The sequence below is a fragment of the Schistocerca serialis genome, chromosome 4 (genome assembly GCF_023864345.2).
Source record: "Schistocerca serialis cubense isolate TAMUIC-IGC-003099 chromosome 4, iqSchSeri2.2, whole genome shotgun sequence".
NCBI classification, from domain to species: Eukaryota; Metazoa; Arthropoda; class Insecta; order Orthoptera; family Acrididae; genus Schistocerca; species Schistocerca serialis.
The window spans coordinates 308,197,832-308,216,687 of record NC_064641.1 but is presented as its reverse complement, the minus strand read 5'-3'; the positions used below and the strand labels follow the sequence as shown (position 1 = coordinate 308,216,687).

The window sequence follows — 18,856 nt, the reverse complement described above, 5'->3', positions numbered from 1 at the left end:
TTCGAATTCACTGGGCTTCTTCTTGAATATGGTAGTTGTTGACGTCTTGCTGTAGGCTGAGTTGGTTTAGCATATTTTCTTTAAGCAAATAATTCTTATTTTTGTAGGGCATCATATATGAGGTGGTGCCCTTGTAACAATATTTATTTTTCATGGGAGTTAAGTTACGAAAGTTTATGATTAATCTGCAGTCAGACTACCCAGCTTGTCTTCTCAACATTGTGCTCTCTATTCATTGGCTCGTTTCCTAAGTTCTCGTGAAAGTGGACGCAATTCTCTTCTGTCAGCTGGATTGTGGTGTTTCTGCCAGCTTTTCCTGGACTGGTTTTTCAAGTATATAATATCCTAGCTTTAGTTATGAGTGGTGCGAGGTAGGTTGTTGCGGAAGTATTCCTGTGAGCTCTGTTGATTTTGTTACAGCCTCATCGATTCTTTCATGTGAGCTAACGTTTTCTGTTAGTTCCATGTTATTGTTGAGGCACCTAGAAAACTGGTTCCAACTTGTTTTTGTATGCTGGCGAGGAGATGGTTGTAACATAGCTCTGGTTATATATCCAGTGACTGAATTGTGGTCTGAAGTCATTTCTGTTTTCATTTGGAGATGGAGGTCTCTGTCGAAGCCTTTTACTATTTCTGTCTAAGACATCTGGTCTGTGGTTGAGTATGGTAGGGATGTATTCAGGGCCGATGGTGACTGTCTGCAGACGGTCTTCGAGGTTATGGAGTTGTTTCCCATTTGAATTAGTTTGGCGATTGGCGTTTGAATCGCCACGTAGTAAAACTTTCTCGTGAGGGTCAAATATCTTGAAGAGATCTTGTTCCCCCAAATTATTCGAATGGTTCAAATGGCTCTGTGCACTATGGGACTTAACATCTGTGGTCATCAGTCCCCTAGAACTTAGAACTACTTAAACCTAACTACCCTAAGAACATCACACACTGAAGTGCCTAGAACCCCAAATTATTCCTAGGACTAAATATGCAGCCACTAGAGTGATATTTCCTGTTAGCGTTTCTATGATGACAACCGTGGCTTCCAGAGTTATTAAGTTTGGAGTAGTGTCATGGTAGTGTGTTATCGAAGATCTAAGGTAAATTGCAGTGCCGCATCCTTTCCTACTGCGGCGATCTGTTCGATTACCAACCACATTGCGGAGATCGAAATTTTGTGACGGCCTCAGGCGAGTTTTCGTCAAAAACAGGATGTCAATTTTATGTTCTTCTATGAATTCGTTTATTCCTGGTTGTTTATTTGCCACATCGTTGGCGTTTAGTGTGCAAAATTTAAGATTTGTGTTCCTGTTTTGTCTATTTGCTATAGCGTGAGGTGAAAATTTCCATTGCCTCTCCGATTGGAGTAGTGACCTTGGATAGAAGGTCAGGCGCGCTGTTGAACTTCGTGGCTGTCGCGGTGATGATGGCAAGTATGTTTGTTTGTTTGATTATTGCAGTGAGGTTACCCAGCTGTGTTACTGCCATTGTGCTTTCAAACATTCTTGTTGTTGCCGTGGATGGTCTTGCACTGGGTCGCTGGTAGCCTCTTAGAGTGTGGTATTTAGATTGCTTGCTGAATCCCTTAGTTTTGCTTGTGCGATTTTTTGTTGCAAGAGTTTTTCTGGATCCCGTGTGTTTGAAGTTGAAGCCACCAATATTGCAGGCGCAGTGTCGTTTGCTGCTGTTTGTGCATTGATCCGTTGTTGTTATTGCCTCCTGTAAATTTTGATGGCTGCTTGGAAGGCTCTACAGCCTCACCAGGAGGCGGGATGCCCTTCCTCCTAACAATGCACGCACCGTGGCATCTGTGACCGGGGGTACGTACGTTCGCTCGGCAGGCGTAGACTTGCGTACCTGACACATCGAGCTGGCAACGTACAATAACTCTAAGTGTGGCGGAGATTCTGTAATCTCTTACATTCTGCTGGGCCGTCTTTATATTCATAATCTTCGATTGTTACTTTGGTGTAAAGTATGAACTTGATGTCGGAAAATGCTTCGTTGGATTTTCCTTTCGGTAACCTCACCGACTACACCGGTTGAGGGTGAGCTTCTTGCTCTTCAGGTCTCTCTTCTTATACCGGTAAACTATTACGTCTTTGAAGCCAAGTTCGAACAATCTTGTTGCACTTCTTGCTCGGTAATCTGTGCTGGCAATCGTTTGACTATACCTTTCACGAGTTTTTCTGTTGGCCGTTGGTGAGTGAATAACGGTATGTTACGGACCTTCAAAATGTTGAGTGCCTTTAGATAGCCATCGTTCGAGTCATAGTGATATTTTACGAAATTGCTTTGACGGGACGTGGATGTGTTTTTTCAGTTCGGCATTCAGTTGGAGGCAGCGGCCGGAGAACGTGATCATAATCGGAGGAATTTTCTGTTTCTGAACTGTCTGTGGTCTCTGATTGGTCGTCGAGTCTTTCTGCTGCTTTGAGTCTTGTAACTGATTTATTCTGTATCTTAGTATCTTCCAAAAGTTCGAAACGGTTAACGGTTTCGAAGCGCATGGCAGCCTGTGATGTTTCCTGTTGATCAAGCGAATGTTTACTTTTTTAGTTTCTCGCCTTCTTTGGAGTCGTGAAGTATTCTTTGTCATCTGTTACCATGTATTGTTTTTGTTGATGATCATTTCCTTTAAGGTTAGATGCATTACTTGAGGAACTGTAGATTATACGGGTTCTGTAACGTGGAGAGCGGCTTCTGCTTGAAAGTCCTCCAGTGCGATTTTGATGGTCGCGCTGTAGCTGTTGGATTTTCTGCACAGTGACTTGAGCACAGTGTTCCTCCGTTTTTCTGAGGTCAGAGAGCTGCTGTATGATGTTTCTATTCGCGGACTCTGTCTTTGTCCTGCTTTCTTGCCTTAGCCTTGAGGGACGCCCTGGCCCTTCGTCTTCCCCTGTGCTAGCCACGCTAAACTCCTTCTAACCCGGAATATATGTCCTGTCTCTATTCCGCCCTGTGAGACACTAGAATTTTGCTTTTAATCTTGCAAAAAGCAAGTGAAACGTAGAGTTTTTTTGAACGGTAGTTGCAAGACGCTCTGGACTTGTACGCACACACAGGACACTAAGGGACTCCAATCTTTCCTTGACAGCGACAGTAGCTCTACAGAATCGATAGGTAGTTTTATTTTTAGTTTCGTCTTATCATTGACAAGGATTATCTCCAGCAATTACATGTAAACTTCTACCACATCCTGTTTTCTTAGTACTTATGTCGCTCTGCGTCGCCAGATCCGTCAATCAGCAAGACTCACAGGGAACAGGAGCGCCTCTGAAGACGCATGGAATATTCACCAGCAACTAAGGCAACAGGTCGAAAAATCACTACTCTCCTCTGAGCTCTGCTGTCGTATCTGTGAAATGGCTTATCAGATACAAACAAGACAGTAGCTAGCTAGATGTGCATAAGGTATTAAATAACAATTACCTAATAGCAATAGCATCGGCACTGTACGCACCCAACATGCACATTTGTAAAAATCAGACAGTAAATGAATCATAACCTTTACAATAACTTCCGAAACAATTAGACAACGTAAACTTGCCAGCTCATGCAGAAGGCACAGCCAGACTGATCTCTCATCAGCTATCGACTACCCCATATTGTAAAGGCTTAAGTGGGTTTTATTCTTCCCACGTGCCATTCGCGAGTGGAAGAGGGGAAGGAGCATCAGTTAGTGGTACCAGAAGTACGGTCCGCCAAACACCGTTACGCGCCTTGCGGAATATTACGTATATGTGGGTTTCTTTGTCAGACGACATCTTGCAACTTGTCACTAGCTAACATTTACTTCGGTTTTCAGGAAATGAACTACACTACTGGCCATTAACATTGCTACACCAAGAAGAAATGCAGATGATAAACGGGTATTCATTGGACAAATATATTATACTAGAACTCACATGTGATTACATTTTCACGCAATTTGGGTGCATAGATCCTGAGAAATCAGTACCCAGAACAACCAACTCTGGCCGTCATAACGGCCTTGATACGCCTGGGCATTGAGTCAAACAGAGCTCGGATGGCGTGTACAGGTACAGATGCCCATGTAGCTTTAACACGGTACCACAGTTCATCAAGAGTAGTGAGTGGCGTATTGTGACGAGCGAGTTGCTCGGCCACCATTGACCAGACGTTTTCAGTTGGTAGGAGATCTGGAGAATGTGCTGGCCAGGGCAGCAGTCGAACATTTTCTGTATCCAGAAAGGCCCGTACACGACCTGCAACATGCGGTCGTGCATTATCCTGCTAAAATGTAGGGTTTCGCAGGGATCAAATGAAGGGTAGAGCCACGGGTAGTAACACCTCTGAAATGTAACGTCCACTGTTCAAAGTGCCGTCAATGCGAACAAGAGGTGACCGAGACGTGTAACCAATGGCACCCCATACCATCAAGCCGGGTGATACGCCAGTATGGCGATGACGAATACACGCTTCCAATGTGCGTTCACCGCGATGTCGCCAAACACGGATTCGACCATCATGATGCTGTAAACAGAACCTGGATTCATCCGAAAAAATGACGTTTTGCCATTCGTGCACCCAGGTTCGTCGTTGAGTAACACCATCGCAGGCGCTCCTGTCTGTGATACATCGTCAAGGATAACCGCAGCCATGGTCTCCGAGCTGATAGTTCATGCTGCTGCAAACGTCGTCGAACTGTTCGTGCAGATGGTTGTTGGCTTGCAAACGTCCCCATCTGTTGACTCAGGGATCGAGACGTGGCTGCACTATCCGTTACAGCCATGCTGATAAGATGTCTGTCATCTCGACTGCTAGTGATACGAGGCCTTTGGGATCCTGCACGGTGTTCCGTATTACCCTCCTGAACCCACCGATTCCATATTCTGCTAACAGTCATTGGATCTCGACCAACGCGTGCAGCAATGTCGTGATACGATAAACCGCAATTGCGATAGGCTACAATCCGACCTTTATCAAAGTCGGAAACGCGATGGTACGCATTTCTCCTCCTTACATGAGGCATCACAACAACGTTTCACCGGGCAACGCCGGTCAACTGCTGTTTGTGTATGAGAAATCTGTTGGAAACTTTCCTCATGTCAGCACGTTGTAGGTGTTAGCACCGGCGCCAACCTTGTGTGAATACTCTGAAAAGCTAATCATTTGCATATCACAGCATCTTCTTCCTGTCGGTTAAATTTCGCGTCTGTAGCACGTCATCTTCTGGTGTAGCAATTTTAATGGCCAGTAGTGTAAATAATCTGAATGCGAAGCAGGATCACCTTCGATATCTACAACCGACGCATATAAATTCTGAATACTGACAATGGGATATGATAACTAGTGTGCTGTTCAAATGCCATAGGAGAGTATGGAACGTCCATCGTTTCCCCCAAACGAATCGTATTTCTTCCATAGCGAACGTAATAAAGCGTGGCATCAGTACTCAAACGTGGCAATTTAGAAGACTAGTAAGGATGTGCTATCTCGTCGAACCGCTCGTCAAACCTGTCATGGACACCCCAATGAATGGGGTCATTATCATCTGTCAAGATACAATTCTCTGTTATAAATCACAATCGCGACATAGAACTGAGGTAGTCACGAAAACGACCTCATCTGCATTTGCTCTCAATGTTGATATAAGTCTCTCTGGAAGTCTTGATGAGTATATACGCTGACCGTCAGCTAACCCCCAAATCACGCAAGGCGGACGCTAGGACAAGTCCTTCGAAAAGGCGATCGTGGAATTCTGGAACCACCATTGTAGTTAGAATTTGCGCTGTTTCCGTAACGATCATGTCGTCGATCCTAGATGTCCTTCCGGCCGTTAAGGAAATATTACATTGATTCAGGGGCAAGCGCATCTTTTGGAGCTCTCCGTAGGTAAATACATTATACAGCAGAGTAGAAGTGGATTATTCAGACTGCGTTATGTTATCTATCGCCATTGGTCGGTAGACCAAGTTATACAGAGTGGTCCATTGATAGTGACCGTGCCAAATATCTCACGAAATAAGCATCAAACGAAAAAAATACAAAGAACGAAACTCGTCTAGCTTGAAGGGGGAAACCAGATGGCGCTATGGTTGGCCTGATAGATGGCGCTGCCATAGGTCAAACGGATATCAACTGCGTTTTTTAAAAATGGGAACCCCCATTTTTATTACATATTCGTGTAGTACGTAAAGAAATATGAATGTTGTAGTTGGACCATTTTTTTCGCTTTGTGATAGATGGCGCTGTAATAGTCACAAACGTATAAGTACGTGGTATAACGTAACATTCCGGCAGTGCGGACGGTATTTGCTTCGTGATACATTACCCGTGTTAAAATGGACTGTTTACAAATTGCGGAAAAGGTCAATATCGTGTTGATGTATAGCTATTGTGATCAAAATGCCCAACGGGCGTGTGCTATGTATGTGCTCGGCGTCCTGGACGTCATCATCCAAGTATCCGGACCGTTCACATGATAGTTACGTTATTTATGGAAACAGGAAGCGTTCAGCCACTTGTGAAACATCAACCACGACCTGCAACAAATGATGATACCCAATTAGGTGTCTTAGCTGCTGTCGCGGCGAATCTGCACATCAGTAGCAGACAAATTGCTTGAGAATCGGCGTTGAGAATGCTACATCAACATCGATTGCACCCGTACCATATTTCTATGCACCAGGAATTGCATGGCGACGACTTTGAATGTCGTGTACAGTTCTGCCACTGGGCACAAGAGAAATTACGGGACGATGACAGATTTTTTGCCCGCGTTCTATTTAGCGACGAAGCGTCATTCACCAACAGCGGTAACGTAAACCAGCATAATATGCGCTATTGGGCAACGTAAAATCCACGATGGCTGCGACAAGTGGAGCATCAGCGACATTCGCGGGTTAATGTATGGTGCGGCATTATGGGAGGAAGGGTAATTGGCCCCCATTTTATCGATGGCAATCTAAATGGTGCAATGTATGCTGATTCCCTACGTAATATTCTACCAATCTTACTACAAGATGTTTCACTGCATGACAGAATGGCGATGTACTTCCAGCATGGTGGATGTCCGGCACATAGCTCGCGTGCGTTTGAAGCGGTATTGAATAGCATATTTCATGACAGGTGGATTGGTCGTCGAAGCACCATACCACGGCCCGTACGTTCACCGGATCTGACGTCCCCTGATTTCTTTCTGTGTGGAATGTTGAAGGATATTTGCTATCGTGATCCACCGACAACGCCTGACAAAATGCGCCAGCGCATTGTCAACGCATGTGCGAACATTACGGGAGGCGAACTACTCGCTGTTGAGAGGAATGTCGTTACATGTATTGCCAAATGCATTGAGGTTGACGGACATCATTTTGAGAATTCATTGCATTAATGTGGTATTTACAGGTAATCACGCTGTAACAGCATGCGTTCTCAGAAATGATAAGTTCACAAAAGTACATGTATCACATTGGAACAACCGAAATAAAATGTTCAAACGTACCTACCTTCTGTAACTGAATTTAAAAAACCTACCTGTTACCAACTGTTCGTCTAAAATTGTGTGCCATATGTTTGTGACTGTTACAGCGCCATCTATCACAAAGCGAAAAAGTGGTTCAACTAAAACATTCATACTTCTTTACGTACTACAAGAATATGTAATAAAAAATGGGGTTTCCTATTTTAAAAAACGCAGCTGATATCCGTTTGACCTATGGCAGCGCCATCTAGCGGGCCAACCATAGCGCCATCTGGTTTTCCCCTTCAAGCTAGACAAGTTTTATTCTGTGTAGTTTTTTGTTTGACGGTTATTTCGTGAGATATTTGGCCCGCTCACGATCAGTGGACCACCCTGTATACTTCTTCCATCGCAGAAATCTTGTTTCTTTTTTTTTATCGAGCTGATGCACACGCACTTGCAGTAGCGACTCTTTACCATGATTTTTTGCAGCTCCCATCCAATGGCATTCACAGTGACTGCTGTTTCTACACTCATATTCGCTGCCATAGTTACCGTTGTGCAGATGATACAGATGTCTTCCAACATATATTAATGGTACTTGGGCTAGAACCTACTCAAAGACATTTGTTTTACTGCTCCATAGGTTGGCAGCCTTGACTCAACAATTGTATTCCTTAACATCACAGTTATTGTTATCTGTTAGCTCTCTTCTTCAAAAATAATCAAGAGCAAGTGGTTTGTGGCGATCATCATGACAGAATTATTGATATTGTGCATAAGTTGAACATTAGCCGACATTCAGCATTTGAAGTCTTCCAAGAAACTTTAAACTACCGTTAATTTGCGCTCGTTGTGTACCACAATACTGAGAGACAAACACAAATTCGAACTCTTAAAATGTCGACATCACACTTAAGGCACTATGGCCATTAAAACTGCTACACCAAGAAGAAATGCAGATGATAAACGGGTATTCATTGGACAAATATATTATACTAAAACTGACATGTAATTACATTTTCACGCAATTTCGGTGCATAGATCCTGAGAAATCAGTACCCAGAACAACCAACTCTGGCCGTAATAACGGCCTTGATACGCCTGGACATTGAGTCAAACAGTGCTTGGATGGCGTGTACAGGTACAGCTGCCCATGCAGCTTCAACATGATACCACAGTTCATCAAGAGGACTGACTGGCGTATTGTGACGCGCCAGTTGCTCGGCCACCATTGATCAGACGTTTTCAGTTGGTGAGAGATCTGGAGAATGTGCTGGCCAGGGCAGCAGTCGAACATTTTCTGTAGCCAGAAAGGCCCTGCAACACGCGGTCTTGCATTATCCTGCTGAAATGTAGGGTTTCGCAGGGATCAAATGAAGGGTAGAGCCACGGGTCGTAACGCATCTAAAATGTAGCGTCCACTGTTCAAAGTGCCGTCAATGCAAACAGGAGGTAACCGAGACGTGTAACCAATGGCACCCCATACGACCAAGACGGGTGATACGCCAGTATGGCGATGACGAATACGCGCTTGCAATGCGCGTTCACCGCGATGTCGCCAAATACGGATGCGACCATCATGATGCTGTAAACAGAACCTGGATTCATCCGAAAAAAATTACGTTTTGCCATTCGTGCACCCAGGTTCGTCGTTGAGTAACACCATCGCAGTCGCTCCTGTCTGCGATGCAGCGTCAAGGGTAACCGCAGGCATGGTCTCCGAGCTGATAGTCCATGTTGCTGCAAACGTCGTCGAACTGTTCGTGCACATAGTTGTTGTCTTGCAAACGTCCCCATCTGTTGACTCAGGGATCGAGACGTGGCTGCACGATCCGTTACAGCCATGCGGATAAGATACCTGTCATCTCGACTGCTAGTGATACGAGGCCTTTGGGATCCAGCACGGCGTTCCGTATTACCCTGCTGAACCCACCGATTCCATATTCTGTAACAGTCATTGGATCTCGACGAACGCGTGCAGCAATGTCGTGATACGATAAACCGCAATTGGCATAGGCTACAATCCGACCTTTATCAAAGTCGGAAACGCAATGGTACGCATTTCTCCTCCTTTCACGAGGCATCACAACAACGTTTCACTGGGCAACGCCGGTAAACTGCTGTTTTTGAGTGATAAATTGATTGGAAACTTTCCTCATGTCAGCACGTTGTAGGTGTCGCCACCGGCGCCAACCTTGTGTGAATGCTCTGAAAAGTTAATCATTTGCATCATTTTGCATCTTCTTCCTGTCGGTTAAATTTCGCGTCTGTAGCACGTCATCTTCGTGGTGTAGCAATTTTAATGGCCAGTGGTGTACAAATTGTAAAACAATCACAATATATAAAGACACAGTAATGTCATATCTTCAGGTAATAGATCAGGAAAAAATTTATAGTACGATAGGTGGAAATAGGACGATATGCATTTCCGGCGTTACACAGTGAACTGCAGTTTTGATAGGCCACAATCCTGCCGCTGTCGAATTCTGTAGTGTGCATTAAAGCTCTATTTTCAATGGGAGACCCTCTTCGTAATCTTTTCTTGTATATAACATTTAGATGAGGTCACTGCTACTTACTCTCTGTGGTTGTGATGTAATGGCAGTCATCGTACGTCCGAGCACACAGTAAATGCCAGTTCGAAATTTGTCGGATGCCGCCTTCAGTGTTGCACTTTTAATAGACAGAGTGTACGTGTCGTGGTGTGCAGGATGGAGGGCGAGATGGAGACGCGCACTGAGCACTTGGAGCGCTTCTGCGAGCCCGGGTCGGGCGCGCGGCGCGCCGAGCTGAGCAAGCGGCGCACGCAGCTGCAGCTGGAGGGCGAGCTCGCCCGCGACACAGAGTCCCGCGCCAGCTTCGCGCCGCCGGTGCCCGCCGCCGAGCGCCGCCCGCCACTGCGCAGGCGCGCCACCAACCTGCGCCTCGACGCCGAGCAGTCGGCGCAGCTGAGCTCCGAGTACCGCGCGCTGTTCGCGGACTTCCCGCAGCGCGACCCGCCCGTGCGCCGGCGGCCGCCTCAGGGGAACCTCGCGCCGGGCCCCGGAGAAATGGAGAAGGTGAGCGCCTTTGCTGACGCGCTACACAGCCGTACACAGCCGAAACTGATCTGCAACACACTGTTTGCGCCCGAATCGCCAGCCACTTGCGCGACAGGGGATGTTCTAAGTCTTGTAGGAGAACAGAAAAGTTGGCTAAGCCACGTCTCTGCAGTATCCTTTCTCCCACGAGTGCTGCTCCTGCAAGTTTCGCAGAAGAACTCACGTGAAGTTAGGAAGGTAGCAGAACTTTGGAAGGTAGGGGATGAGGTACTGGGCGGAAGTAAATCTGTGAGGATAGGTTATCAGTCGTACTTCGGTAGCTCAGTTGGCAGAGAGGTTTATAATCCTCTTCTCTTTTCTGAACTACGTAAATGGGTGTTTCTTCCAAGATTTGTCAGGCACATTTGCTGTTTTAGCCGGTATTTAAAACTTCGTTTTTGCATTCAGTACCTCAGTATTCAATGCAAAGGAAAACGTCGATCCGTTTCTCGTTCATGTAAAGGATTGTCCTGGTAGTCCATCCTGCGATGTGGAGGAGTACTGTTTCGGTCTCTTGGGCTAGTGCAATTTCTCTCCCACCCAGATGCTGTGTGTTCCATCAGCAGGCGCTACAGTGATTGGAATCTGTCAGAGATGAGGCTGGCCACTACAAGGTAGAAGGATTGTAGTAAACAACAAGCTGGAGTAGACATAAGTGCAAGTACTCATCTGGTGGTTGCAGCCTGACGTCGAGCCGTGGGATCTTTCGACCAGTATAGTGAAGTCGGTCGTACCTGAAGGCCGTCTACTGCTGAGGCACCGTGTTGACAATGTGCAGCTGTGATCATTTGTTGTCAGAACAGCAGTTTTGCAGTCCGCGGCGAGTGCAGTTACTGTAACACAGTCATTTAGGGAAGTTATTGCCTTCCTTAGTTCACTGACAGAAGAAACATATTACACAGTGAAACACCAGTCCAATATGTAGCAAATAGTAATGAGTATTAAATGATTAAACATTCATCAACATCAGTATGAAGTATTGAAGTGTGGACCCCCGCAGACACGAATATATTCTTGTAATCGCTGTGATGTCATATTGAGGAATTTCTTACCATTCCTGAAATACATTTTCAGTTCATGAAGATTCCTGGCTGAGGTATGACATGAAGATATACGTCTTCCCATCCATCACATTCCATACATGGCCTATGAGTTGAAAATTAGGTGGCCGAGCTGCCCATTCAAGGACCTGCACATTCTTCAAGCCGTTTGTGCGGTCTTTCTATATCCTGCTAGAATATGCAATGTGATGACCTGTTCCTGAAGTGTATAACGACATGGACACACTGACGTCGCTCTAACTCCCACAAACAGAAGAAACGCTCATCGCTGAACAACACAGAATGTCGCTTAATGTACCTGCCGATTCTGGCCCTGCAGCATGCTTGTCTGTGCTGTCTGTGGTATGATGTCAGCGGTAAACGATGCAGGAGAACTGGAGCGATGGAGGACACCTAGCGGCTGTAAAAAAGCGCAGGTCATTACCGTTTTCAAGAAGGGTCGTAGGACAGATGCACCTAATTATAAGCCTATATAGTTGACGTCAATCAGTTGTAGAATAATGGAACATGTTTTATGCTCAAGAATTATGACTTTTTTGAAGAACGAACATCTCATCTATAAAAATCAACATGGATTCCTCAAACCGTGATCCTGAGGAACTCAGCTCGCTCTGTTCAGGAGGGTAATACGGAACGCCGTGCTGGATCCCAAAGGCCTCGTATCACTAGCAGTCGAGATGACAGGTATCTTATCCGCATGGCTGTAACGGATCGTGCAGCCACGTCTCGATCCCTGAGTCAACAGATGGGGACGTTTGCAAGACAACAACCATCTGCACGAACAGTTCGACGACGTTTGCAGCAACATGGACTATCAGCTCGGAGACCATGCCTGCGGTTACCCCTGACGCTGCATCGCAGACAGGAGCGACTGCGATGGTGTTACTCAACGACGAACCTGGGTGCACGAATGGCAAAACGTAATTTTTTTCGGATGAATCCAGGTTCTGTTTACAGAATCATGATGGTCGCATCCGTATTTGGCGACATCGCGGTGAACGCGCATTGCAAGCGCGTATTCGTCATCGCCATACTGGCGTATCACCCGGCTTGGTCTTATGGGGTGCCATTGGTTACAAGTCTCGGTTACCTCTTGTTTGCATTGACGGCACTTTGAACAGTGGACGTTACATTTCAGATGTGTTACGACCCGTGACTCTACCCTTCATTTGATCCCCGCGAAACCCTACATTTCAGCAGGATAATGCAAGACCGCGTGTTGCAGGGCCTTTCTGGATACAGAAAATGTTCGACTGCTGCCCTGGCCAGCACATTCTCCAGATCTCTCACCAACTGAAAACGTCTGATCAATGGTGGCCGAGCAACTGGCTCGTCACAATACGCCAGTCAGTACTCTTGATGAACTGTGGTATCACGTTGAAGCTGCATGGGCAGCTGTACCTGTACACGCCATCCAAGCACTGTTTGAGATCCATAGCGCCGTGGAAAACGGCGCAAAGGTTGATGCTGTGCTCCTTGACTTCACAAAGTTATTTGACGCCGTCCCGCACTGCCGTTTAATGAAAAAAATACTGACTTACCGAATATCGGGCCAGATTTGCGACCGGATTCAAAAATTCCTTGCCGACAGAACTCAGAAAGTAGCTCTTAACGAAACGAAATCGACCGGTGAAAGGTAATTCCCGGAGTACCCCAAAGGTGTGTTAAAAGATTATTACTGTTTGCAATATGTATAAATGATCTAGTAGGAAGTGTCGGAAGATTCCCTGTTCCATATGACGCTGTTCTCTATAAGAAAGTAACAATGTCGGCAGACAGTATCGATTTGCAGAATGACCTGCTGAGGATTGAGGATGGTGCGGGCTCTAGCCGTTGACTCCGAACTTAAATAAATGTAACGTATTGCCCATACATAGGAAAATAAATCCACTACTGCACAATTACGCTACTGATGATAAATTTCTGAAAACAGAGTCTGCCGTAAAATGTCTAGAAGTAACTATCCAGAGTGGCGTTAAGTGCAGTGACCACGTAAAACAAACAGTAGCAAAAGCAGATGCCAGAATCATTGGAAAAACCTTAAGGAAAAGTAACTCATCCACGAAGAAAGTGGCTTACAAAATATTTGTTCGACCGATTCTTGAGTATTGTCCACCAGTCTGGGGTCCGTACCACGTAGGACTGATAGAAGATAGAAAAAAGATGCAACGAAGAGCAGTACGTTTCGTCACGCGTTCGTTTAGTCGGCGCGAAAGATGCTCAAAAATCTTCAGTGGCAGTCAATACAAGAGAGTCATTGTGCATCACGGAGAAGTTTACTGTTGAAATTTCGAGTGAGCACTTTCCGGAAAGAGTCGAATTACTTCTTCCTCATAAATATCGTGAAAAGGTCACGACAAGAAAATTCGAAAAATTAGAGCTGATACAGAGGCTTACGGATAATCATTCGTCCCACGCGCCATTCGCTACTGGAACAGGGAAGGAGGGGGGGGGGGGGAGGGGTAACAGTTAGTGCTACCGGAAGTACTATCTGGCACACACCGTTAAGTGACTTGACGAGTATGATTTACATGTATATGTAGAGGTAGATTTCAACCTAGCTTCTAGTAATCAGTTTCCGCCGATTCATGGAGACACTCAGCCAGTAATCTCTCCTCGTATATCCGCTGTTTTCATTCGTCTGTCCGTCAGACCCCATCGAACAATCCTGTGATTCTGTAATGGTGTAATCTCATTAAAGGGTCCGGTGTCCACTGTTCTTTTTACGCTGTTATCCTGAGTCCGTATCGTCAACACTCTTCTGCAGTCATTACACGACAATCAACTATTCCTGCTATCTGTAGATATCTCCTTAACGCCAATGACACGATCTCTCCCAGAGTTCGAAAAATGGCTTTAAACTGCACATGTTCGCCCCTCAGCATGCTGTGTTGTGGTCTCCACCCGAAACATTCCAGAAACTTTAAGCACAAACCCAGTAGCCATCATGTGTCTACACTATATCTCACCTGTGAGAACAGCTTTTTTCTGTCCCGAAAATAAACTCAGTCAACAGCGAAATTTTAAACAACACATCTCACAGGCGAGGAGATATTGGAGTATTAGTTTGGTAGCGTTCGCGTAAAGCTTTCACGGTGTAACTCTTTCAGCTACCGTCAGCGTATCAGCGTATGTTTTTATTATCGACCTATTTCTAATACAGACCCAGAAGGTATCACGTACAAGGCATTTTTGTTTGTTGGCTACACCTTTGGTACCTGGCGTAGCTCATCTCACCTGCTATCACATTTGCTGCCGTTGCGCATGAGCTCTACTCAGCCATGTCTGGAGCACTGGTTATTGTTTAGCTGCAAGCGTTAGCAATGGCGATGAATCGAATATCGCACTTATCAGGGATCTCTCTAACCGATGGATCCACAAAATTACACTTAAAGCAATCTTTTGTAAACATGCCGATGTTATCTTTCGACGCTGGTTGTTGTAAGAAAAACGTCATGAGTGCTATTTGTCTGCGCTCTCTGCGAAAACGAAATTACAAATATCTGCCAGAACACTAGAAGAAATACACTCCAGGAAATGGAAAAAAGAACACATTGACACCGGTGTGTCAGACCCACCATACTTGCTCCGGACACTGCGAGAGGGCTGTACAAGCAATGATCACACGCACGGCACAGCAGACACACCAGGAACCGCGGTGTTGGCCGTCAAATGGCGCTAGCTGCGCAGCATTTGTGCACCGCCGCCGTCAGTGTCAGCCAGTTTGCCGTGGCATACGGAGCTCCATCGCAGTCTTTAACACTGGTAGCATGCTGCGACAGCGTGGACGTGAACCGTATGTGCAGTTGACGGACTTTGAGCGAGGGCGTATAGTGGGCATGCGGGAGGCCGGGTGGACGTACCGCCGAATTGCTCAACACGTGGGGCGTGAGGTCTCCACAGTACATCGATGTTGTTGCAAATGGTCGGCGGAAGGTGCACGTGCCCGTCGACCTGGGACCGGACCGCAGCGACGCACGGATGCACGCCAAGACCGTAGGATCCTACGCAGTGCCGTAGGGGACCGCACCGCCACTTCCCAGCAAATTAGGGACACTGTTGCTCCTGGGGTATCGGCGAGGACCATTCGCAACCGTCTCCATGAAGCTGGCCTACGGTCCCGCACACCGTTAGGCCGTCTTCCGCTCACGCCCCAACATCGTGCAGCCCGCCTCCAGTGGTGTCTCGACAGGCGTGAATGGAGGGACGAATGGAGACGTGTCGTCTTCAGCGATGAGAGTCCCTTCTGCCTTGGTGCCAATGATGGTCGTATGCGTGTTTGGCGCCGTGCAGGTGAGCGCCACAATCAGGACTGCATACGACCGAGGCACACAGGGCCAACACCCGGCATCATGGTGTGGGGAGCGATCTCCTACACTGGCCGTACACCACTGGTGATCGTCGAGGGGACACTGAATAGTGCACGGTACATCCAAACCGTCATCGAACCCATCGTTCTACCATTCCTAGACCGGCAAGGGAACTTGCTGTTCCAACCGGACAATGCACGTCCGCATGTATCCCGTGCCACCCAACGTGCTCTAGAAGGTGTAAGTCAACTACCCTGGCCAGCAAGATCTCCGGATCTGTCCCCCATTGAGCATGTTTGGGACTGGATGAAGCGTCGTCTCACGCGGTCTGCACGTCCAGCACGAACGCTGGTCCAACTGAGGCACCAGGTGGAAATGGCATGGCAAGCCGTTCCACAGGACTACATCCAGCATCTCTACGATCGTCTCCATGGGAGAATAGCAGCCTGCATTGCTGCGAAAGGTGGATATACACTGTACTAGTGCCGACATTGTGCATGCTCTGTTGCCTGTGTCTATGTGCCTGTGGTTCTGTCAGTGCGATCATGTGATGTATCTGACCCCAGGAATGTGTCAATAAAGTTTCCCCTTCCTGGGACAATGAATTCACGGTGTTCTTATTTCAATTTCCAGGAGTGTATGTCCAGACAACTTTCACGAACGACGTCCTGTATATAAGAAACACCAACATATCCATCAATGTTTCAGACACACAGGATGTTAGGAAGTTACACATTCAAAATTCACTGAAGGGCCAAAGAAAGCGTATTCACATACAGAGACGTGTAATGAGGCAGAAGAAGGCGCAGCGGTCGGCAACGCCTATACAAGACAACAAATGTCTGGCGCAATTGTTATTTCGGTAACTGTTGCTACTATGGCAGGTTATCAAGATTTAGGTGAGTTTGAACGTGGTGTTATAGTCGTAGCGATGAAGGTAGCGATGAAGAGCGGGCTTTCCCGTACGACCATTTTACGAGTTTACCGTAAATATCAGGAATCCGGTAAAACATCAAATCTCCGACATCGCTGCGGCCGGAAAAAGACCCTGCAAGGACGGGACCAACGATGACTGAAGAGAATCGTTCATCGTGACAGAAGAGCAACCATTCCGCAGATTGCCGCAGATTTCAATGATGGGCCATAACAAGTGTCAGCGTGAGAACCATTCAACGAAACATCGTCGATATGGGCTTTAGGAGTCGAAGGCCCAATCGTGTACCCCTTTATGACTGCACAACACAGAGCTTTACGTCTCGTCTGGGGTCGTCGACACTGACACTGGACTGATGATGACTGGAAACATGTTGGCCGGCCAGACGAGTCTCGCTTCAAATTGTAGCGAGCGGATGGGTGTGTACGGGTATGGAGACAACCTCATGAATCCATGGACCCTGCATGTCAGCAGGGGACTGTTCAAGCTGGTGGAGGCTCTGTAATGGTGTAGGGCGTGTACAGTTGGAGTGATAAGGGACACTTAATACGTCTAGATGCGACTCTGACAGGTGACACGTACGTAAGCATCCTGTCTGGTCACCCGCATCCATTCATGTCCATTGTGCATTCCGACGGACTTGGGAAATTCCAACAAGACAATCCGACACTCCACACGTCCGGAACTGCTACAGAGTGGCGCCAGGAACACCCTTCTGAGTTTAAACACTTCCGCTGGTCACCAAACCTTCCAGACATGAACATTATTGAGCGTATCTGGGCTGCCTTGCAACGTGATGTTCTGAAAAGATCACCACCTCCTACTCTAACGGATTTATGGACAGCCCTGCAGTATTCATGGTGTCAGTTCCCTTCATCACTACTTTAGACATTAGTCGAGTCCATGACACGTCGTGTTGCGGCACTTCTGCGTGTTCGCGGGGGCCGTACACGATATTAGGCAGGTGCACCAGTGTATTTGGTTCTTCAGTGTAGTACAGCGGATGTAAGACAAACATATAGCTGTGAGAATTAACTTCTGATATTATGGAATGATTACTAATAATCGAAGTTTACATATTATTTGCAAAATGTTTGAACAACTGCCCTCATCTTCATCAGATGAATTATATTCGAAAATAAAGGCGCAAACTGCCAAAATACTGTTTAGCGAAATTTTTCTGTAGTAGCCTGACACGAACTGGGCAGGTTATCGCCGCGATGCACACAGCGTCTGGAAACCAGAATCTCAGCTGAGACAGAACGTAACATGAGGCCAAATCATTACTGATGAACACAGCTACAGTAGTCTTAACACAATAAAACGAAGTTATAAATCAACCGGCAGGTCTATAAAGCGTATAAGGCGCTGCAGTCATGGACTGTGCGGCTGGTCCCGGCGGAGGTTCGAGTCCTCCCTCGGGCATGGGTGTGTGTGTTTGTCCTTAGGATAATTTAGGTCAAGTAGTGTGTAAGCTTAGCGACTGATGACTTTAGCAGTTAAATCCCATAAGATTTCACACACATGTGAACATTTCTATAAAGCGAGCTGACAGCTTTATTCGAGAATCGGCGTAAGAAGACTTTAGTTACGAAGAGCTGTAAATCAAAGGACAGGTCTCAAAGAATAGGTATACAAAGCGAGCTAACTGCTGAATTCGAGAATCGGCGTAATGTAGGCTTCAGTTACAAAATACAAACTGCCAATCCGACCTCTAGGCAGTGTACTTAATCCCTGCTGGGAGCTAACGACCATCCCCACGTAACATGTTTCCTGTCCCCTCTGTACACGTGAGTTTCAAAGTGCCGTGTAAACAATATCGCTGTGACCCGTTGAATCAGACTCCATATTGCTCGAGTGGCGGTATATATTAGATGCGTATCCCATTTAATCTTACAATAGGAGTGGTAGTGCTCAGATTGGAAGCAGGACCAACGACACTGGGGGAAGGAAGAGGGAAGGAGACCCAGGAAACCGTGACAACGGTTCAGCGACATTTGGTGGACTAGTTCTTTCGTGGAGCATGAGACATTCACTGCTAGAGGGACCGA

At 46.5% G+C, this 18,856-nt stretch overlaps 1 protein-coding gene across 1 annotated transcript in view; it reads left to right on the top strand.

Moving 5' to 3' along the window:
• LOC126474412 (serine/arginine repetitive matrix protein 1-like) overlaps positions 1 to 18,856 on the top strand; it is a 229,022-nt gene that overhangs the window by 130,341 nt on the left and 79,825 nt on the right. The window contains exon 4 of the mRNA XM_050101880.1: positions 10,131 to 10,479. Within this exon, the coding sequence (XP_049957837.1) occupies positions 10,131 to 10,479 (349 nt within the window). The remainder of the gene's footprint in view (positions 1 to 10,130; positions 10,480 to 18,856) is intronic.